An 18,556-nucleotide genomic window follows, 5' to 3' on the forward strand; every position below is an offset into this window, starting at 1 on the left:
CTCTTACCATGTTCCTTGTAGGTACCATATTGCCCAGTTAATGTATTTCAGTGGACATTTCAGAAGTATGTTTTCAAAATCACCCAGATCGGAAAAAGCACAAATCAAATTCTCCATCATTTCAACCCTTTCTAGACATCACGGCCAAACTTTTTTAGTTGCTTTGATTCCCCCCATCCCATTTTATTTAATTTGGAACACTGTGTACTGTCAATGCAATCTTAGCAAAACTTTTGTAACAAGACAATTGTCGAAATGACAAGAAGACAATTGAATTCTTTTGCTTAGGTAAATATTCACCTTACCCCACCAAAAAATATATAAAGTTTTTGCCTCCTCGTAGTTTCCCTAAAACGCCATGGGCATCCATGAGAGCATTTCATTTGCTGTGTCCTGCCCTGTTACTGCTGATGTTGAAGGCTGTAATGGCATTGCTTTATTGGCGTCAAGGATTCAATGTGCTCGAAAACTTTAGATTTGCAATTTTACTGACATTGTCATCCTGGCTTTGTCAGCATCACTTCACACTAATTTTTCCCCCCTTTTTGAGCTTAAAAACTTTTCGTGGAGATTTAAATCAGCTCTATGCAGTTCAAACTTTTTAATGCCTCTTAATTGTGGCTTAAACACACACAAACACACACACACACTCATTCGTTGCACAATGACCATAATCTGTAATCCCTTTGAAAGCAAATGAACGATATTTCATAACTGGATTAAAAATGGAACATTTGTGCGTGTTATGTAAATCAAAAATGAGATTTGGAAAAATGCCACAGCTTTTTTGGGGGAAAAAATTAACAAATTAAACTAATCCGTGTAAGTTGATTAACAAATAATACTGATTTTTGATTCTAAACCTCATATACAAAAGGTGAAGGTGTGTTTGTTTGTTTGAAGTAGTAAAGCCGATTTCCTTGATATGAGGGACTAGCGGGGAAGTAAAAACAGACAAGTAAAAGCGTGCTAAGTTCGGCCGGGCCGAATCTTATATACCCTCCACCATGGATCGCATTTGTCGAGTTCTTTTCCCGCCATCTATTCTTAGGCAAAAAAAGGATAAAAGAAAAGATTTGCTCTACTATTATTAGAGCGATATCAAGATATGGTCCGGCTCGGACCACAATTAAATTATATATTGGAGACCTGTGTAAAATGTCAGCCAATTCGAATAAGAATTGCGCCCTTCGGGGGCTCAAGAAGTAGAATAGAGAGATCGATTTATATAGGAGCTGTATCAGACTAAAGACTGATTCAGACCATAATAAACACGTATGTTGATGATAACGGAGGGATCCGTCGTACAAAATTTCAGGCACATCGGATAATAATTGCGACCTCTAGAGGCTCAAGATGTCAAGATTCCAGATCGGTTTATATGGCAGCCATATCAGGTTATGAACCGATTTGGAACCTACTTGGCACAGTTGTTGGATATCATAACAAAATACTTCTTGCAAACTTTCATTCAAATCGGATAAGAATTGAGCCCTCTAGTGGCTCAAGAAGTCAAGCTTCAAGATCGGTTTATATGGTAGCTATATCAGGTTATTTAACGATTTGAACCCTACTTGGCACAGTTGTTGGATATCATAACAAAATACTTCTTGCAAACTTTCATTCGAATCGGATAAGAATTAAGCCCTCTAGTGGCTCAAGAAGTCAAGATTCAAGATCGGTTTATATGGCAGCTATATCAGGTTATTGACCGATTTGAACCTTACTTAGCACAATTGTCGGAAGTCACAGCGAAATACGTCGTGAAAAATTTTATTCCAATCCAATAAGAATTGCGCCTCTTACTTGGCACAGTTGCTGGATATCATAACAAAATAGTTCTTGCAAAATTTCATTCAAATCGGATATGAATTGCGCTCTCTAGTGGCTCAAGAATTCAAGATTCCAACATCCAAGGCACGAATCATTTCATAACCTGATATAGTTCTAATAGTGTACCAATTCTTATCCATTATCCTTTATTTGCCTATAAAGTGATACCGGGAAAAAAACTTGACAAATGAGATCCATGGTGGAGGGTATAAAAGATTCGGCATCGCCGAATGTAGCACGCTTTCACTTTTTTTTTTTTTTTGAATTTTAGATTTATAATCAGCATAACTTTTAGAGGCTCAATAAGTCAAATGGAGAGACCACTATATATAACAAACCCGAGGCAGCCGGTTGTGCGCACCGGATTGACCTGATGGAATCCTCATCGGCAAGGGCTGCCGTATCAGTGTACGTGATCGTCCTTTTTTCGTCATGGGACAGGTACATCCCCTAGTGCCTTCTCCATAGACTTCTGGTCCGTGCCGGGATTGACACCCACCTCAAATTTGCTAATTGCCGAAAGGAAATTCCCAGACATCATTAACGCAGCAGCCGCTCGCTTTATACCAGCCTGTCAAATATCCCAAATGCGGACCAATTTTCCGGCACAGGCAGTGGTACTCGCAGCCAGAGCGTGTTAGACGTCACTATCCCAAGAATCAGAGAGCTGAATCTGGAAATTAGCAGAGTAGACAACGAACATAAGCGGAATTCGTGGCTGGAACACTTGGAGCAATGTATTTAGGTTCTGATTTAAGCAAGCTGTAGTCTTCTATTAAGTCACTCTCGAACCCCAGTAGACGGAGTGACAGGACCTCAGTCACTTTTGGCGACGTAAGAGTTAGGCCAAGCTGCTCAACCATAAATATTGTGCATCCCAAGAGTGACTTTGATAGGGAGAGAGCCATTTGTCGTATCCGTGGTCACCCAGTCGAAAGACAGCCATTACAATTTAGCGTGGACGAAGTTAGGAATGTCATATGTGCGCCAAATGATAAGGCATTGGGCCTCGACGGAAATCTCTACTCTCATGCTGAAGAATCTGGATCTACCTAAGGGTTGAGTACCATACGACTGTCCTTAACCTATCTTTGAACACTCCTAAAGTTCCCGATGTCTGGAAGATGGGCAGAGTGATCCCGCTGCTGAAGCCTGGATGGGACCTGAGTTTTGGGGGGAATCGTACAGATTGAGGTCTTTACTCTCACCAGTAGCCAAGACGCTTGGAAGACTACTCCTCCCGAGCCTCGGTGGAGAATTTCCATTCGCGGAGCATCAGCATGGACTTCGAAGACTCCATAGCACAATCACTGCACATATTTGCCGTGGCTTCAATCAGCCCAGGCCATGTGATAAGAGGGTCCTCGCGGCACTGGACCTATCGAAGGCATTCGACACGGCAATCGTACATACCAATCTCCTTACTCTCAGTAGTTGCCAAGACGCCAAGCATCATCATGGATTTTGAAGACTGCATAGCACAGCAACGGTTATGCATGCCACCTCCGCACACATTTGTCATGGTTTCAATCAGCCCAGGCCGTGTGATAGGACGATCCTCGTGGCACACGACCTAGCGAAGGCATTCGACACCATGCCAAACACTCTTTGAGGGCATCGCCAATTCATCCCTCCAGCCAAGCCTGAAACGCTGGGTCGCGAATTGTCTTTGTGGTCGCCAGTCATTTGTGGAATTTAGGGAAAAGAAATCGAAACATCATAGATTAAAACAGGGAGTTCCCCAAGGCGGGGTGATATCTCCGGCACTGTTTAATCGGACTACATTTGGATGTAGCCATATATATCGATCTCCAGATAATATATCTTGGGCCTATAAAAGGCACATTTGTTACCTGATTACGCTGAAATTTGGCATAGCGATATGTTTTAAACCATAACGAGCTTGGTCCAGATATCAATATGTAGATGAAGGAGAGGTATCGGGAGAAAAGGAGAGAGGAGAAACGTCTATTCCGCAGAAAGAAAAAGGAAATGGAAAAACGTGAGTGTAAGCGAATTGAGATGTACAGGAGACAGAATGAAGTACGAAAATTCTACCAAAGAATCATATATCAAACCGATGGCTTTGGTGCAGGCACATCCTCCTGCAGATACAAAGAAGGAGGAGAAGTAGCATGCTGAGGCTATGGAAAGATCATATTAACCAACTGCTAGTGTCCGACGTTGGCGACGAAGAGGATACCTCAGAACTTATCAATGATGATGGTTTAGAATATTTACCTCCTAGTCAGAATGAGGTCTAAGTAGCAGTGACCCGACTAAAGAACAACAAGGCAGCAGAAGCCGACGGGTTACTCGCTGAACTATGTAAGACTGGAGGCGACACGCTGATAAGGCGTATGGAGATAAGTCGAAATGGATGGTTTTAACTCCCAAAACGCTTTGTACCACCGAGCAGATAAAGACATTGGGAAACACTACTTTGAGATATTCAGCAACCTTATCTAGCTCGGCACCACCAGTGTTGAGATAAAGCGAACATTAATACTGGCAAACAGATGCTACTTTGGACTAAGTTAGCAGTTTAGAAACAAGGCCACCTCTCGACAGACGAAGATTACACTATGCAAGACACTGATACTACCCGTGCTGTTCTATGGTTCTGAAGCATGGGTACATGTGAAAACAGATGAGGCAGTGCTTGGAGTATTTGATGTATTTGAGAGAAAGATTCTTCGAAAAAAATATACGGACCTGTTTGCGTTAACGGAGAATATAGGCGACGTATGAACCACGAGCTGCGTGAGCTGTATGACGACGATAGCATAGTTACACCGAAAGCAGATGAGGCAGTGCTTGGAGTATTTGAGAGAAAGATTCTTCGAAAAAAATATATGGACCAGTTTGCGTTAACGCAGAATATAGGCGACGTATGAACCAAGAGCTGCATGAGCTGTATGACGACGATAGCATAGTTACACCGAAAGCAGATGAGGCAGTGCTTGGAGTATTTGAGAGAAAAATTCTTCGTAAAATGTATGGACCAGTTTGCGTTAACAGAGAATATAGGCGACGTATGAACCACGAGCCGCATGAGCTGTATGACGACGATATCATAGTTACACCTATCAAAATACAACAGCTACGTTGGCTAGGTCATGTTGTCAGAATGGATGAAGAAGCTCCAGCAAAGAAGTCTTTTGAAGGCAAACACGTTGGTACACGCAAACCGGGAAGACCAAAAGCCCGATGAAAAGATCAAGTGGTGAGAGACCCCTTGAAGCTTGGTGTCAGAAGTTTTGGAATGAACGCAGAAGATCGAGGTGCTTGGGACGCTTTTCTGCGTTTGGCTAGTGGAACAAATGTTCTGTCATAGCCAATTAAAGTAAGTAAAATGTAGCTACTATGGGTTCATAAATTTTAAATTTTTCACCGAATCTGTAAAAACTCGAATTCGAGCTCTTTGTCGAGCTATCTTTGAGTAGTCCTTTCCGGGGTCGTGTCCTCATCGTTGACGATACAGCTTTCCTTACTTTTTAATTTTTTAAGTCATGAATATCTCACCATTTTCTATGCAAAGTTGTATTCTTGCCTAAATGTAATCCCCCTAAAACAATACCACCATAATACCGCATTTTTAAGCTGACAACGAATTATAAAAACTAAGAATACTTGACAAGGACACCCCCTCGTTGACCCCCAAATACAAGCTGCTAGGATACAACAAATCCCTTTACAATTTCATTTTAGAAATATTTAAAATTTTTGCCAAATCCCTTGGTGTATTTATCTATTCTTCTCCCTCTCTCTCTCTCTCACTCTTCCCACAGTTCATCTTACAATGACTCCAGTGCTGATGGGGAGAACAACAACAGCCCAGCCTGAGGCCCACACACCATCCTCATCATCCTCCAACGGTGGTGCATCCTCCGCGAAACAAAACCAGCAAACGACAAAGCCGGAACTACTAAATCCGGCAATGCATTACACGGGGGATTTCTTTGTGGAGACAGTGTCGCTGTTGAATGCCCAAGACCGAGGTAGTTTTGTAAGTGAATCCTCTGGCAACAAGTTGCCAATTTCATGGTTCACCAGCACAACACAGCAAAATGGCAAACGGCAGCTGAAGAATCCCATTGCCGAAGCTAGAACTGCCAATGGTGGCAGGGAAAGAATGCCTGGTCATGCAGAAACTGAAAATGCATTTGGCAGAAACGAGTATGGCTCATCGTTGTCACTATCTGCGGAGGAAATGGGTTCGCCGAGTGCTTCGAGAGTCACAACATTAGACGATGATGTGGAGTACATTGGCCATGTACCCACCAATATCTTCTTTAAGGATTTTGCCAAAGTAAGAAATGCCGCCTCCAAATTGAAGAGGGAACAGCAGCTCAACAGCAATGCTAACAACTATCAAAGCAATAATAGTAATAACAACAACAACAACAACATGGCCAACACCAATAGCTTGTGGCTTAACGATAATAGCTTGTCATCCTCTGTTTCCTTGTCATCGCCCTCATCATCGCTAAGCTATAAGAGATCCCTATTATCGGTTGTATCTGGTGCATCGCCTAATGATGTCCTCACAGCCACCGGCACTGCTTCCAACCAACAACCACCCATATCCTCTCCACCATTATTCAAGTCAGCGAAGCAACGACGTGCCACAACTGCATCGCATGAGAATATCGACTCCTGTCCCGATAACAAATGGCACGACACGGTGCAGAGTCACACTAATGCTGCAGGCGGCATTAGCAGTGAGACCAGTGGCATGTGGTGGGTTAACGAGCTATGCGAGCAGGACGATATCATTGAATTTAGGTGAGTTATCAGCTCAACTCCTTTGGGAATGAGTTTTCCACAACTCATGTTGTGGAAAAAGAAATATTCCAAGTAAATTTGGAGAGAACAGTGGGAGTTTTTTTTTACAAAAATATTCTCGGCCGGGCCGAATCTTATATACCCTCCACCATGGATCGCATTTGTCGAGTTGTTTTCCCGGCATCTCTTCTTAGGCTAAAAAGGATATAAGAAAAGAGTTGCTCTGCTATTAAAACGATATCAAGATATGGTCCGGTTCGGACCACAATTAAATTATATGTTGGAGACCTGTGTAAAATTTCAGCCAATTCGTATAAGAATTGCGCCCATTGGGGCTCACGAAGTAAAATAGAGAGAACGATTTATATGGGATCTGTATCGGGCTATAGACCGATTCAGAACATAAAAAAACACATTTGTTGATGGTCATGAGAGGATACGTCGTTCAAAATTTCAGGCATATCGGATAATAATTGCGACCTCTAGGGGTCAAGAAGTCAAGATCCCAGATCGGTTTATATGGCAGCTATATCAGGTTATGAACCGATTTCAACCATACTTGGCACAGTTGTTGGATATCATGACGAAATACTTCGTGCAAAAACTCATTCAAATCGGATAAGAATTGTGCCCTCTAGAGGCTCAAGAAGTCAAGACCCAAGATCGGTTTATACGGCAGCTATATCAGGTTATGAATAGATTTAAACCATACTTGGCACAATTGTTGGGTATCATGACGAAATACTTCGTGCAAAAACTCATTCAAATCGGATAAGAATTGTGCCCTCTAGAGGCTCAAGAAGTCAAGACCCAAGATCGGTTTATATGGCAGCTATATCAGGTTATAAACCGATTTGAACCATACTTGGCACAGTTGTTGGATATTATAACAAACCACGTCGTGCAAAATTTCATCCCAATCGGATAAGAATTGCGCCCTCTAGAGGCTCAAGAAGTCAAGACCCAAGATCGGTTTATATGGCAGCTATATCAGGTTATGGACCGATTTAAACCATACTTGGCACAGTTGTTGGGTATCATAACAAAACACGTCGTGCGAAATTCCATTCCAATCGGATAAGAATTGCGCCCTCTAGAGGCTCAAGAAGTCAAGACCCAAGATCGGTTTATATGGCAGGTATATCAGGTTATGGACCGATTTAAACCATACTTGACATGCAAAATTCAGTCAAATCGGACGAGAATTGCGCCCTCTAGAGGCTCTAGAAGTCAAGACCCAAGATCGGTTTATATGGCAGCTATACCAGGTTATGAACCGATTTGAATCATACTTAACACAGTTGTTGGAAGTGATACCAAAACACTACATGCAAAATTTTAGTCAAATCGGACGAGAATAGCGTCCTCTAGAGGCTCAGGAAGTCAAGACCCAAGATCGGTTTATATCGCAGCTATTCCAGGTTATGAACCGATTTGAATCATACTTAACACAGTTGTTGTTAACACAGCCGTCCGTGGAAGGACGGACGGACGGACAGATGGACGGATGGACAGACGGACGGACAGATGGACAGATGGACGGATGGACAGACGGACTGTCCGGACTGACTGACGGACGGACAGACGGACGGACAGACGGACGGACAGGTGGAAGGACGGACGGACAAACGGACACACGGTCGGACAAACGGACGGACGGACGGACAGACAGACAGACGGACGGACAGACGGACGGATGGACAAACGTACGGACAGACGGACGGACAGGCGGTGGGACATACGGACGGACGGACAGACAGACGGACAGACGGATCGACTTAAAATGACATGACTATCAAGAATATATATCCCACATGGGGTCTCAGACGCATATTTCGAGGTGTTACAAACAGAATGACGAAATCAGTATACCCCCATTCTATGGTGTAGGGTATAAAAATTCTTAATATGATGGAAAATATTATTCACCAAAGGGAATGTTTCCTTATAAAGTTGGAAAATTGATCATCTTTAAATTAAGTTTGCTAATCTCTGGCTCGAATCTTTAAAATCATAACAAAAATGTTTCCAGTTCAAGAATCGCTTCCAGATACTTGGCCTCCAAAGAAAGCGGTAGATACACTCCTTCCCTTCCCTTGCTGAAATTTATAACAAATCAATGAGGACATTTCCCAGACAGTCTTCTTAATACCCACTCAACGAGGCCCATAGCGGTTCTCTAATATCAGCCTTTCCTATTCAAAGGAGCATTAAAAACCAAAAGCCACAAAAGTAGGAAACTACTTAAGGCGCCGCAATGCAGTTGTTGGCCCAATTGAATTCATTGACCTAAGATTCGACCCTCGCATTGCGATGGGATTCTTACAACATGCGAGGCCGTTAGAGAAGATGTCATAACAATTTTTTCGATTATAACCACAATACATTGAAATGCTATCTGAGAGTAGATTTCTTTGAATTAAAAGTTAATTTCTGTAAAAGTTGGTCATATAAGGAAATTTCAGTGGAATGTTAAAAATTTTGTCTAAAATTTTGTCTTTAGAAAAAAATTTCCAGTTTTTGTCATATTTTCTTTTCTCTTTTGCAGAGTATTTTTTCGTGTGAATATGAGAGAGATTGGCGAAGCCATGAGTAATAGAAGCAATCGAAATCGTGATAATGCCAGTGGCCACAATGGTCACCATGACAATGAAGCTGCTGCCACCGCCGACGAAGCACAAATAGTGGTTTATAAGAAAACTTTTCAATTTCATATACGCAAAGGTAAGTACAACGCCTGGCAAACCTTCGGTTCCTGCTGTGAGTAAACAATGTATCAATAAGTTACTAGATCTAATACGATAATGGTATGGTTAACCTTTCGGTGTCATACTCCTTGGTACATATTCTTACGTTACTTTCATATGCGTCCCTAGATCTGTCCGTCCTTCTGTCATCATTTGAGGATATATTCATTATGACCTCAATAAACCAGTGTCCCGTTGCTTAGGCCCCACTCCCATCAGTATTTGACAGCTTTGCGTACCTAAATTCAAAATCCATCTTCCATTTCTTCACTATTTAGAAATAATTTTTCCATTTTCTTTTTTGTCTATTTTCCAGACTGCCATCTAATGTTACGTGAATCTTCTATGGGTACATTGGACTATACCGTATTGCCTTTATACTGCATAGATTGTACAGTTCATTTTCCTAAATTTAAGCAACTCAACAACGCTATGGATGAGAGAAATCCGCCACCGGGTATGCTGGTGGAATTGCAGCGCCTCAATGTGCCCTGTGCCAGCGGCGGCTTTGTACGCTTCAATCGCCACAAGCTGCTGTGCGGCAAACTGGAGGAGCTGGACAGCAGTGATCGCATCTATCACTTCAATGTTAGGGACGACACATCCGTACAGTTCTATAGGAATCCCATGTTTAGTTTAAGTTTTAAATTAGTCGACTATTGTTACAATGTCAGCACCAGCAATCAGACGGGCGAATTTTACATACGGCCCAGTATGAAGGACACCCTGGAGTGTTACTTTCGCATCCATCTGCCCTATGGCAATCGGGTGCTGCTGCGCATGGTAACAAATAACGAAAGTGATATTTTACCCATGCCTAGGCTGGTGAATGAGGATGCTGCCGTCGGAGGTGCTGCCCCCAATGCCGACGACGAGGTGATCGGCGATGAGCTGTATACGATATTTTCCCGCGATGGTGCAACAGTTGCAGCGCAAATTATCAACCTGACGCTGCATAGTGGGGGCCAGAATTTTGGAGCCTATTCTCCTGTGATGCCACTATTTAAGACTCCGCCCGAGGTGAATTACACCAACAGCAGAAACCCCTCGGCTCATGCCGACATGAAGCAGAAAACATTTGGCAGTTTAGGCCTGGACTCCTACGGTTTTCTGGCGGTGAGCAAAGCCAATTTGCAGATGGCCTTTGCCGGCACTGCCAATTGTATGGGTGTGGTGATAAAGGTCTTTGAAGACGACAACTCCTCCAAGTGGTCGCATTGTGTCAATGATACCCGCTATCTGCGCGGCTTCATCTTGGAGTCCTCCAGCAATACCCTAAGCATACATCTTTTTCGTTCACCCAGCATGAGAAAGAGCGGTCCAGCCTACAAAGGGGCGGGGCGTGGTGACGCTGGCAAATTGAATATACCCGCCATATATCTATCATATCAGGCCCGACCCCTGAAGAACATTGTCTCTAATTGTGCCTTTGGCTGGATTGCCATGCAGCAGTTTTGTATAGCCACCATTGAACTGACCATGTCCTGGCATGAGGGCGAAAAACACTGCTCCAAGCTGGGAGGCCATTTGGTCTCCATACGCAACGAACAACAGCAGCAAACCATTAACGAACTATTAATCAAAAGTCCGGGCTATAAGGATGAGAATGCCTATTGGGTGGGTGGTTCGGACAAAAGCTATGAGGGTGACTTTCGCTGGAGCGATGGCCTTCTCTTTCAATACACCAGTAAGTTAATGGACGCAGTGTGGCAGACATGTTCTTGGTATTTATTGCAAAAGTTTTTCTTATCTCCTTCCCCTTGAATAACAGATTGGTTCCCCGGTTGGTCACAACACGGCCACTACAATAAGCAGCCCAATGACGATGGTCTAAGCAGTCAGGATTGCATTGAACTGCGTCGTTATTTTCGCACACCACCCGGAATTCAAAGCAGCCGCAGTCCAGTGACTAATCGATACATGTGGAATGACCGCGACTGCAGTGCCAACAATTATCTGATATGTGAGCGTGCCATGGATGATGGTAAGTACGTGGGCAGAGATTTTTGAATTAGAATTTTTAAGCATGAACGGAAGGGAAGATGAAACTTTAAGCACTGAATTTTTGCATGAACCAACTATTGAATACGAACGCCAGTGGGGGAGGCTTAGAGAATCGGAAAGTTCTCTGCATTTTGTTCAAGTCATAAAAACTTCCACTTCTCTTGCAACTTACCAACTGTGTGAGGCGGAATAGCTGTAAATAAAGTCAAAAGTTAATTTATCTTTCAAGACGAGCTTAATGATCGAAAGACGAGACTTAATGATCGAAAAATTTTATACAGTGGAAGAATGAAAGCCACAGCCAACCCCTTGAAAGGAGGGGATCTCATCAGAAATCGTTAATGGGTCATCATCAGAAATCTTTACGGGGTCATCATCAGAAATCTTTAGGTGTGAGGATTTCAAAAGTCGTACATTGGTAGGTTGTTTTTATCTCGAAGAATTTGGGAAAAGGGGAAAGGCTGAACTTACCTTTTTGAAGTACCTTTTTGCCAAAGAAAATTAAGCTTAAGTACAGCTTCCCAATGGAAAGGATAGTTTTAGTATGTTTTCCCAAAGAGAGTGGTTGGTTATAGAATATCTTCCCAAAGGAAAGGGAAATTTTGGCACCCTTTCCATTGGTAAAGGATAGTTTTCGAAGTCCTCCCATAGGAAAAAGTATTGGTACCCTTTCCCATGAGAAATTTTAGTTTTGGTACTCTCCCTCATGAAATGGTAAATTTAGCACCCATTCTCATAAGAAAAAAAAACTACCCATCCCCATAAGGAAAGAACCATTTCTTATGGGAAAGCACCCTTTCCCAAAGGAAAGGATAGTTTTGGCACTCTTTCTCAAAAGAAAGTGTTAGTTTTGGTACCCTTTCCACAAGGAAATGCTAGTTTTGGTACCTATTCCTAAAGGAAAAGGAAATTTTGGTACTCTTTTCCAAAGGAAAGGGAAGTTTTGGTACCCTTTCCTAAAGGAAAAGGAGTTTTCGTACCTTTTTTCTAAAGGAAAGGGAAATTTTGGTACTCTTTCCCAAAGGAAAGGGAAGTTGTGGTACCCTTTCCCACAGGAAAGAATGGTTTGTGTACCCTTTCAGAAACGAAAGGGTTATTTTGGTACTATTTCCCAAAAAAAAGGGCAGTTTTAGTGGTCATTTACCATGAGAAATTGTAGTTTTCGTACTCTCCCTCAGGAAATGGTAAATTTGGTTCCGATTCTCATAGGAAAAAAGCTACCCTATCCCATAGGAAAGTACCCTTTTCCATAGAGGAGTACACTTTCCCACAGGAAAGTACCCTTTTCTAAAGGAAAGGATTGTTTCGGTACCCTTTCCCAACAGACAGAAATACCCTTTCCCGAAGGAATTGTAACATTTCCCAAAGGAAAAGATAGTTTTGGTACCCTTTTCCAAAGAAGAGGATAGTTTTGGCACCTTCTCTCTAAGGAAGTGGTAGTTTTGGCACCCTTTCCAAAAGGAGATGATAGTTTTACTACCCTTTCTCGAAGGAAAGGGAAGTTTTGATACGCTTTCTCGAAGAAAATGGTAGTATTGGTACCCCCTTTCAAAGGAAAGGGTAGTTATTGTACTCTTTCCCAAAGGATAGTGTAGTTGTGGTGCCCTTTCCCATAGGAAAGGATTTTGGTACCCTATCATTTCCGAAAGGAAACGACAGTTTTGGTTCCCTTTTTCAAAGAAAAGGATAGTTTTGGTACCCTTTCCCAACAAAAAGATAGTTTTGGAACCCTTTTCCGCAGAGAAATATAGTTCTTCCCAAAGGAACAGTAAGTTTTGGGACCCTTTTCCAAAGGATGGGGTAGTTTTGGTACCCTATCCCAAGGAAAGGATGGATTCGGTACCCTATCCCAAAGAAAAGGCTGGATTGGGTAACCTTTCCCAAAAAAAATGGTAGATTTGTTACCCTTTCCCAAACAAAGGGGAAGTTTTGGTACCATTTCCCGAAGAAAAGGGCAGATTTATTACCCTTTCCCGACGGAAAAGTTAGTTTTGGTACTCTTTTCCAAAAGAAAGGGTAGTTTTGGTCCCACTTCCCAAAGGAAGAGGGAGTTTTGTTATCCTTTCCTAAAGGATGGGGTAGTTTTGGTACTCTTTCTTAAAGAAAAGGGTAGATTTAGTACCCTTTTAAAGGGTAGATTGGGTATCCTATCCCAAAATAAATGGTAGATTTGGTACCCTTTCCCAAACAAAGAGGTAGTTTTGGTATCATTTCCCGAAGAAAATAGCAGATTTAATACCCTTTCCCGACGGAAAAATTAGTTTTGGTACCCTTTTCCAAAATAAAGGATAGTTTTGGTCACGTTTCCCAAAGGAAAAGTAAGTTTTATTATCCTTTCCCAAAGAACGGGGTAGTTTTGGTACTCTATCTCAAAGGAAAAGGTAGATTTGGTATCCTTTCCCAACGGAAAGTGTAATTTTGGTCCCTTTTCCCAAAACAATGGGGAAGTTTTGGTCCCATTTCTCAAAGGAAGAGGAAGTTTTATTATCCTTTCCCAAAGAATGTGGTAGTTTTTGTTACCGTTTTCCAAAGGAGAGGGTAGTTTTGGTTCCCTTTCCCAAAGAAAAGTAAATTTTCGTACCCTTTCTCAAAGAGAAGTAAGTTTTCGTACCCTTTCCCAAAAGAAAAGTTAGTTGGTTCACTTTTCCAAAGGAAAGGATTGATTTTGTCCCATTGCCTAAAGGAGAGGAAGTTTTGTTATCCTTTTCCTTAGGATTGGGTAGTTTTGGTACTCTACTCAAAGGAAATGGTAGATTTTTATCCCCTTTCCCAAACAATGGGGTAGTTTTGGTACCATTTCCCAAAGAAAAGAGCAGATTAAGTACCCTTTCCCGAAGGAAAAGTTAGTTTTGGTGGTTTCTTCCAAAAGAAAGGGTAGTTTTAGTCCCATTTCTCAAAGGAAGGGTACGTTTTATAATCCTTCCCCAATGGATGAGGTAGTTTTGGTACCGTTTTCCAAAAGAGAGGGTAATTTTGGTTCCCTTTCCCAAAGGGAAAGTAAGTTTTGGTACCCTTTCCCAAAGAAAAGGAAGTTTTGGTAGTTTTGGTAGTTTTGGTTCCCTTTTCCAAAGGAAGAACAAGTTTTATTATCCTTTCCTAAAGGATGGGGTAATTTTGGTACCCCATCCCAAGGAAAGGGTGGATTCGGTAGCCTATTCCAAAGAAAAGGGTAGATTCGTTACCCTTTCCCAAAAGAAAGATTATATTTGGTACCCTTTCCCAAACAAAGGGTAGTTTTGGTACCATTTCCCGAAGAAAAGGGCAGAATTAATAACCTTTCCCAAAGGAAAAGTTAGTTTTGGTACTTTTTTCGAAAAGAAAGGGTGGTATTGGTCCCATTTTCCAAAGGAAGGGGAAGCTTTATTATCCTTGCCCTTGGGATGAGGTAGTTTTGGTACTCTTTCTCAAAGGAAAGGGTAAATTTGGTACAATTTTCCCTTACCCTTTCCCTTCCCCAACGGAAAGTGTAGTTTGGTACCCATTCCCAAATGAAAAGATAGGTTTGATACCCTCTCCCAGAGAAAAGGGGTGTGCCAATATAGCCCATCTTCGAGCTTATTAAACCTAGAATGAGGTTGAGTACGTGGCACTTCTGCCAGCGGCACAATCTTGGATGAAAGGAACTCTTCTTTTGCTGTCTGAAAATTTATAAATTTATGCTATACGGATGGATTAAAGCTAGAGTGCCCCTGGGGATCTTCAATGAGAATCCAATGACTTTGGTCGAGAGATTTTTACTGAGAGGATCATACTGCCTGACCGACTGACCATTATGCGGACCTGTAGGCGGAGATCCGGGAGATCACAGAATGAGTGAGTTGGTATTGTGTTTCGAGGAGAACGTCTAGTGTGAATATCTTTATGATCCACATTGTTGGGGTGCCAGATTAAAGTGGAGTACAGGAGAATTATAGAGCAAACGACTTGTCAGTGAAGGCCATAGAACTCTCGTCAATAAACCTGGTTAATACTCCTCCTCTCTGGAACAGCGAAAGGGTGGGTACATGTACATTCCACTAAGGAACAGGCGAAAGGATAAGGAGATCAGGATTTCAACAAGCCGAGATTTTTACTGAGAGGATTATGAGAGAGATCAGTATAAATTTTGGTATAATCGGTATAATATAAAGGGGCAAATTTGATTATTAGCTCACTTATGCAGAATAGGTGCGGCAAGTGACACAATGTGGGGAAGATGATGGACTATTGAAGTACTCCCTATGTCATTGCCCGGCTTTCGCGGTACACCGGTACTTAGGTGAGAATACAATACTAGACATGAACCGAATTAGGGGCGTTGTTTTGAATACAGTGTGGGATTTTTTTAGTTGCACATAATTCTTTACTTTATACTCTTTAGAGGTTACTTTTTAGTATTTAGAGCGACAACAAGCTAATGAATGGCTTAGGTGCAGCGCATAGTGGCATTTGGCGGATTAATATAAGCCTCCTGTTTTCAAACTATTGTTACCTGCCTTAGCTCAATGGTCGGAAATGGCTAGATCGCTTAACAATTTAACGTCGATTGCAAACGTACAGGGTGTGCAAGAGAAAAATACTTTAGTTACGATTTTAGTACTTCTTTCATCGGGTAAATGGCCACTCCCATTGCGCATATACTGATTAAGTCAATTTGACAGACAACAAAAGCACGTTCAGTTAATGCTCGAACAACAGCCATTCCTACATTCCTATATAATGTAATTTAATTTCTTGATGGACACTTTGTCGAACAGTGGTATCGGAAGCAGCTGCGTGTTTACGAGCCGAACGCCGGGGCCAACGCACAACTGTCTGCCTCATTCTTTCAATATTTTCTTCTCTTTGACTGTTTGTCTTTCCGTCTCTCTATGTTAGTTTGTGTACAAACTACAGGTCGCAATTTTTATCCGATCGTCTTCAAAATTTGGTATGGGTATGTTTTTCGGTCTAGAGACGAAGCCTATTGAAATTGGAAAAAATTGGTTCAGATTTGGATATAGCTCCCATATATACGTTCGTCCGATTTACAGTAATAATGCAATTTGTTACCCGATTCTCTCGAAATTTGGCGGGAAGGTTTTTCTAATGACTCTCGACATTACTGGTGAATTTCATGGATATTGGTTTAGATTTAGATATAGCTCTCATATATATATCGCCAGATTTTCACTCCTAGAGTCACAGAAACCCCGCTTCTCCCTAGACCAGAGCATGATGGCAACTGACTGGGGAGAGAAACTAACTTGAATACTTACTCCTCCAGATGCGGCTCCCCTCGAACCCCTACCAACCCAACTCAGCGCTTGGGAATTTTTTCAACTAAGTTAGATTTTCTTGCGCACCGTGTATGTACTTCATAGGCTGTGGAATGGATATTTCGATGTGTTACAAACGTAATGACAAAGTTTATGTACCCCCGTCCAGGGTGGAGTCGGGGAATCTACACGGTGTCATTATCCAAATCGAAGTTGTTAGAACTTGAGTCTCAATAATTTGTTTTTTTTCCGACTCCACAGCCCTACTCCAAACTAGGCCATTATGTATTAACACATTTTATTCTCATTTCTATTCTTCGCCTAAGGACATATCAAAGCTCACATATGCATGCACTCATTGATTTGAGTTCCAGGAATTTCCTTTGAACTCTCCAGCAAATTATAGACAGTGATTATAACCATATTTTAAATTCTCTTTTCAGAATCCATGAGACGTACTTGGTTAAATGATTGCAATAAAACGGTATCGTTGAGTAAAGAACATCCACGAGCTTCCATATGGAGTCCTTCATTTCCACGACAATATCCGGACAATGCTAATTGTTATACAACAGTGACAGCACCAGCTGGATATCGCATTGTGGTTGAATTCGAAGAACTTGTTATAGAAAATGAACCAGGGTAAGTGGGCTAAAACGCAAAGATAAACTAACAAATAAGAGCGTGCTAAGTTCGGCCGGGCCGAATCTTATATGCCCTCCACCATGGATCACAGTTGTCGAGTTCTATGCGCGGTATCTCTTTTTAGGCAAACAAAAAATATTGAATAAGAACTGTTATGCTATTGGAGCTATATAAAGCCATATAGACCGATTCGGATCATAAATGAATGCTGAACATTGTAGAAGTCATTGTGTCATATCTCATCTCATTCGGAAAAGAATTGCGCCTTGTAGGGGCTCAAGAAGCTAAATCGGCAGATAGGTTTATATGAGAGCTGTATCAAGCTATTGATCGATTCAGACCATATTAGTCACGTATGTTGAAGGTCTTGAGAGAAGCCGTTGTACAAAGTTTCTGCCAAATCGGATGAGAATTGCGCCCTCTAGACGGCCAAAGAGTCTAAACCCCAGATAGGTTTATATGGCAGCTATGTCAGGTTATGTACCCATTTGAATCATACTTAGCACAGTTGTTGGAAGTGACACCAAAACATCACGTGCAAAATTTCAATCAAATCGGACGAGAATTGCGCCCTCTAGAGGCTCAAGAATTCAAGATCCCAGATCGGTTTAAATGTCAGCTATATCAAAACATGGACCGATTTGAACCATGCTTAGCGCTGTTGTTGGAAGTGATACCAAAACACTGCGTGCAAAACTTCAGTCAAATCGGACGAGAATTGCGCCTTCTAGAGGCTCAAGAAGTCAAGATCCCTGACCGGTTTATATGGCAGCTATATCAGGTTATGTACCGATTTGAATCATACTTAGCACAGTTGATGGAAGTGATACCAAAACACTACGTGCAAACCTTCAGTCAAATCGGACGAGAATTGCGCCCTCTAGAGGCTTAAGAAGTCAAGACCCAAGATCGGTTTATATGGCAGCTATATCAAAACATGAACCGATTTGAACCATACCTAACGCAGTTGTTGGAAGTGACACAAAAACACCACGTGAAAAGTTTAAGTCAAATCGGACGAGAATTGCGCCCTCTAGAGGCTCAAGAAGTCAAGGCCCAAGATCGATTTATATGGCAGCTATATCAAAACATAGACCGATTTGAACCATACTAAGAGCAGTTGTTGGAAGTGATACCAAAACACTACGTGTAAAATTTAAGTCAAATCGGATGAGAATTGCGCCCTCTAGAGGCTCAAGAAGTCAAGACCCAAGATCGGTTTATATAGTAGCTATATCAAACCGTCGACCGATTTGAAACATACTTGGCACAGTAGTTGGAAGTAACACCAAAACACTACGT

General features: G+C 41.9%; 1 protein-coding gene across 7 annotated transcripts in view; it reads left to right on the top strand.

The window, feature by feature from the left end:
- LOC106084839 (uncharacterized) overlaps positions 1 to 18,556 on the top strand; it is a 299,433-nt gene that overhangs the window by 167,099 nt on the left and 113,778 nt on the right. For all 7 annotated transcript variants that reach the window (XM_059366723.1, XM_059366722.1, XM_059366725.1 and 4 more), the window contains exons 3-7: positions 5,625 to 6,621; positions 9,170 to 9,345; positions 9,685 to 11,055; positions 11,140 to 11,352; positions 17,053 to 17,251. In XM_059366723.1, coding sequence (XP_059222706.1) covers positions 5,625 to 6,621; positions 9,170 to 9,345; positions 9,685 to 11,055; positions 11,140 to 11,352; positions 17,053 to 17,251 — 2,956 coding nt within the window. The remainder of the gene's footprint in view (positions 1 to 5,624; positions 6,622 to 9,169; positions 9,346 to 9,684; positions 11,056 to 11,139; positions 11,353 to 17,052; positions 17,252 to 18,556) is intronic.

Source organism: Stomoxys calcitrans, chromosome 4, assembly GCF_963082655.1.
Source record: "Stomoxys calcitrans chromosome 4, idStoCalc2.1, whole genome shotgun sequence".
Classification (NCBI taxonomy): Eukaryota; Metazoa; Arthropoda; class Insecta; order Diptera; family Muscidae; genus Stomoxys; species Stomoxys calcitrans.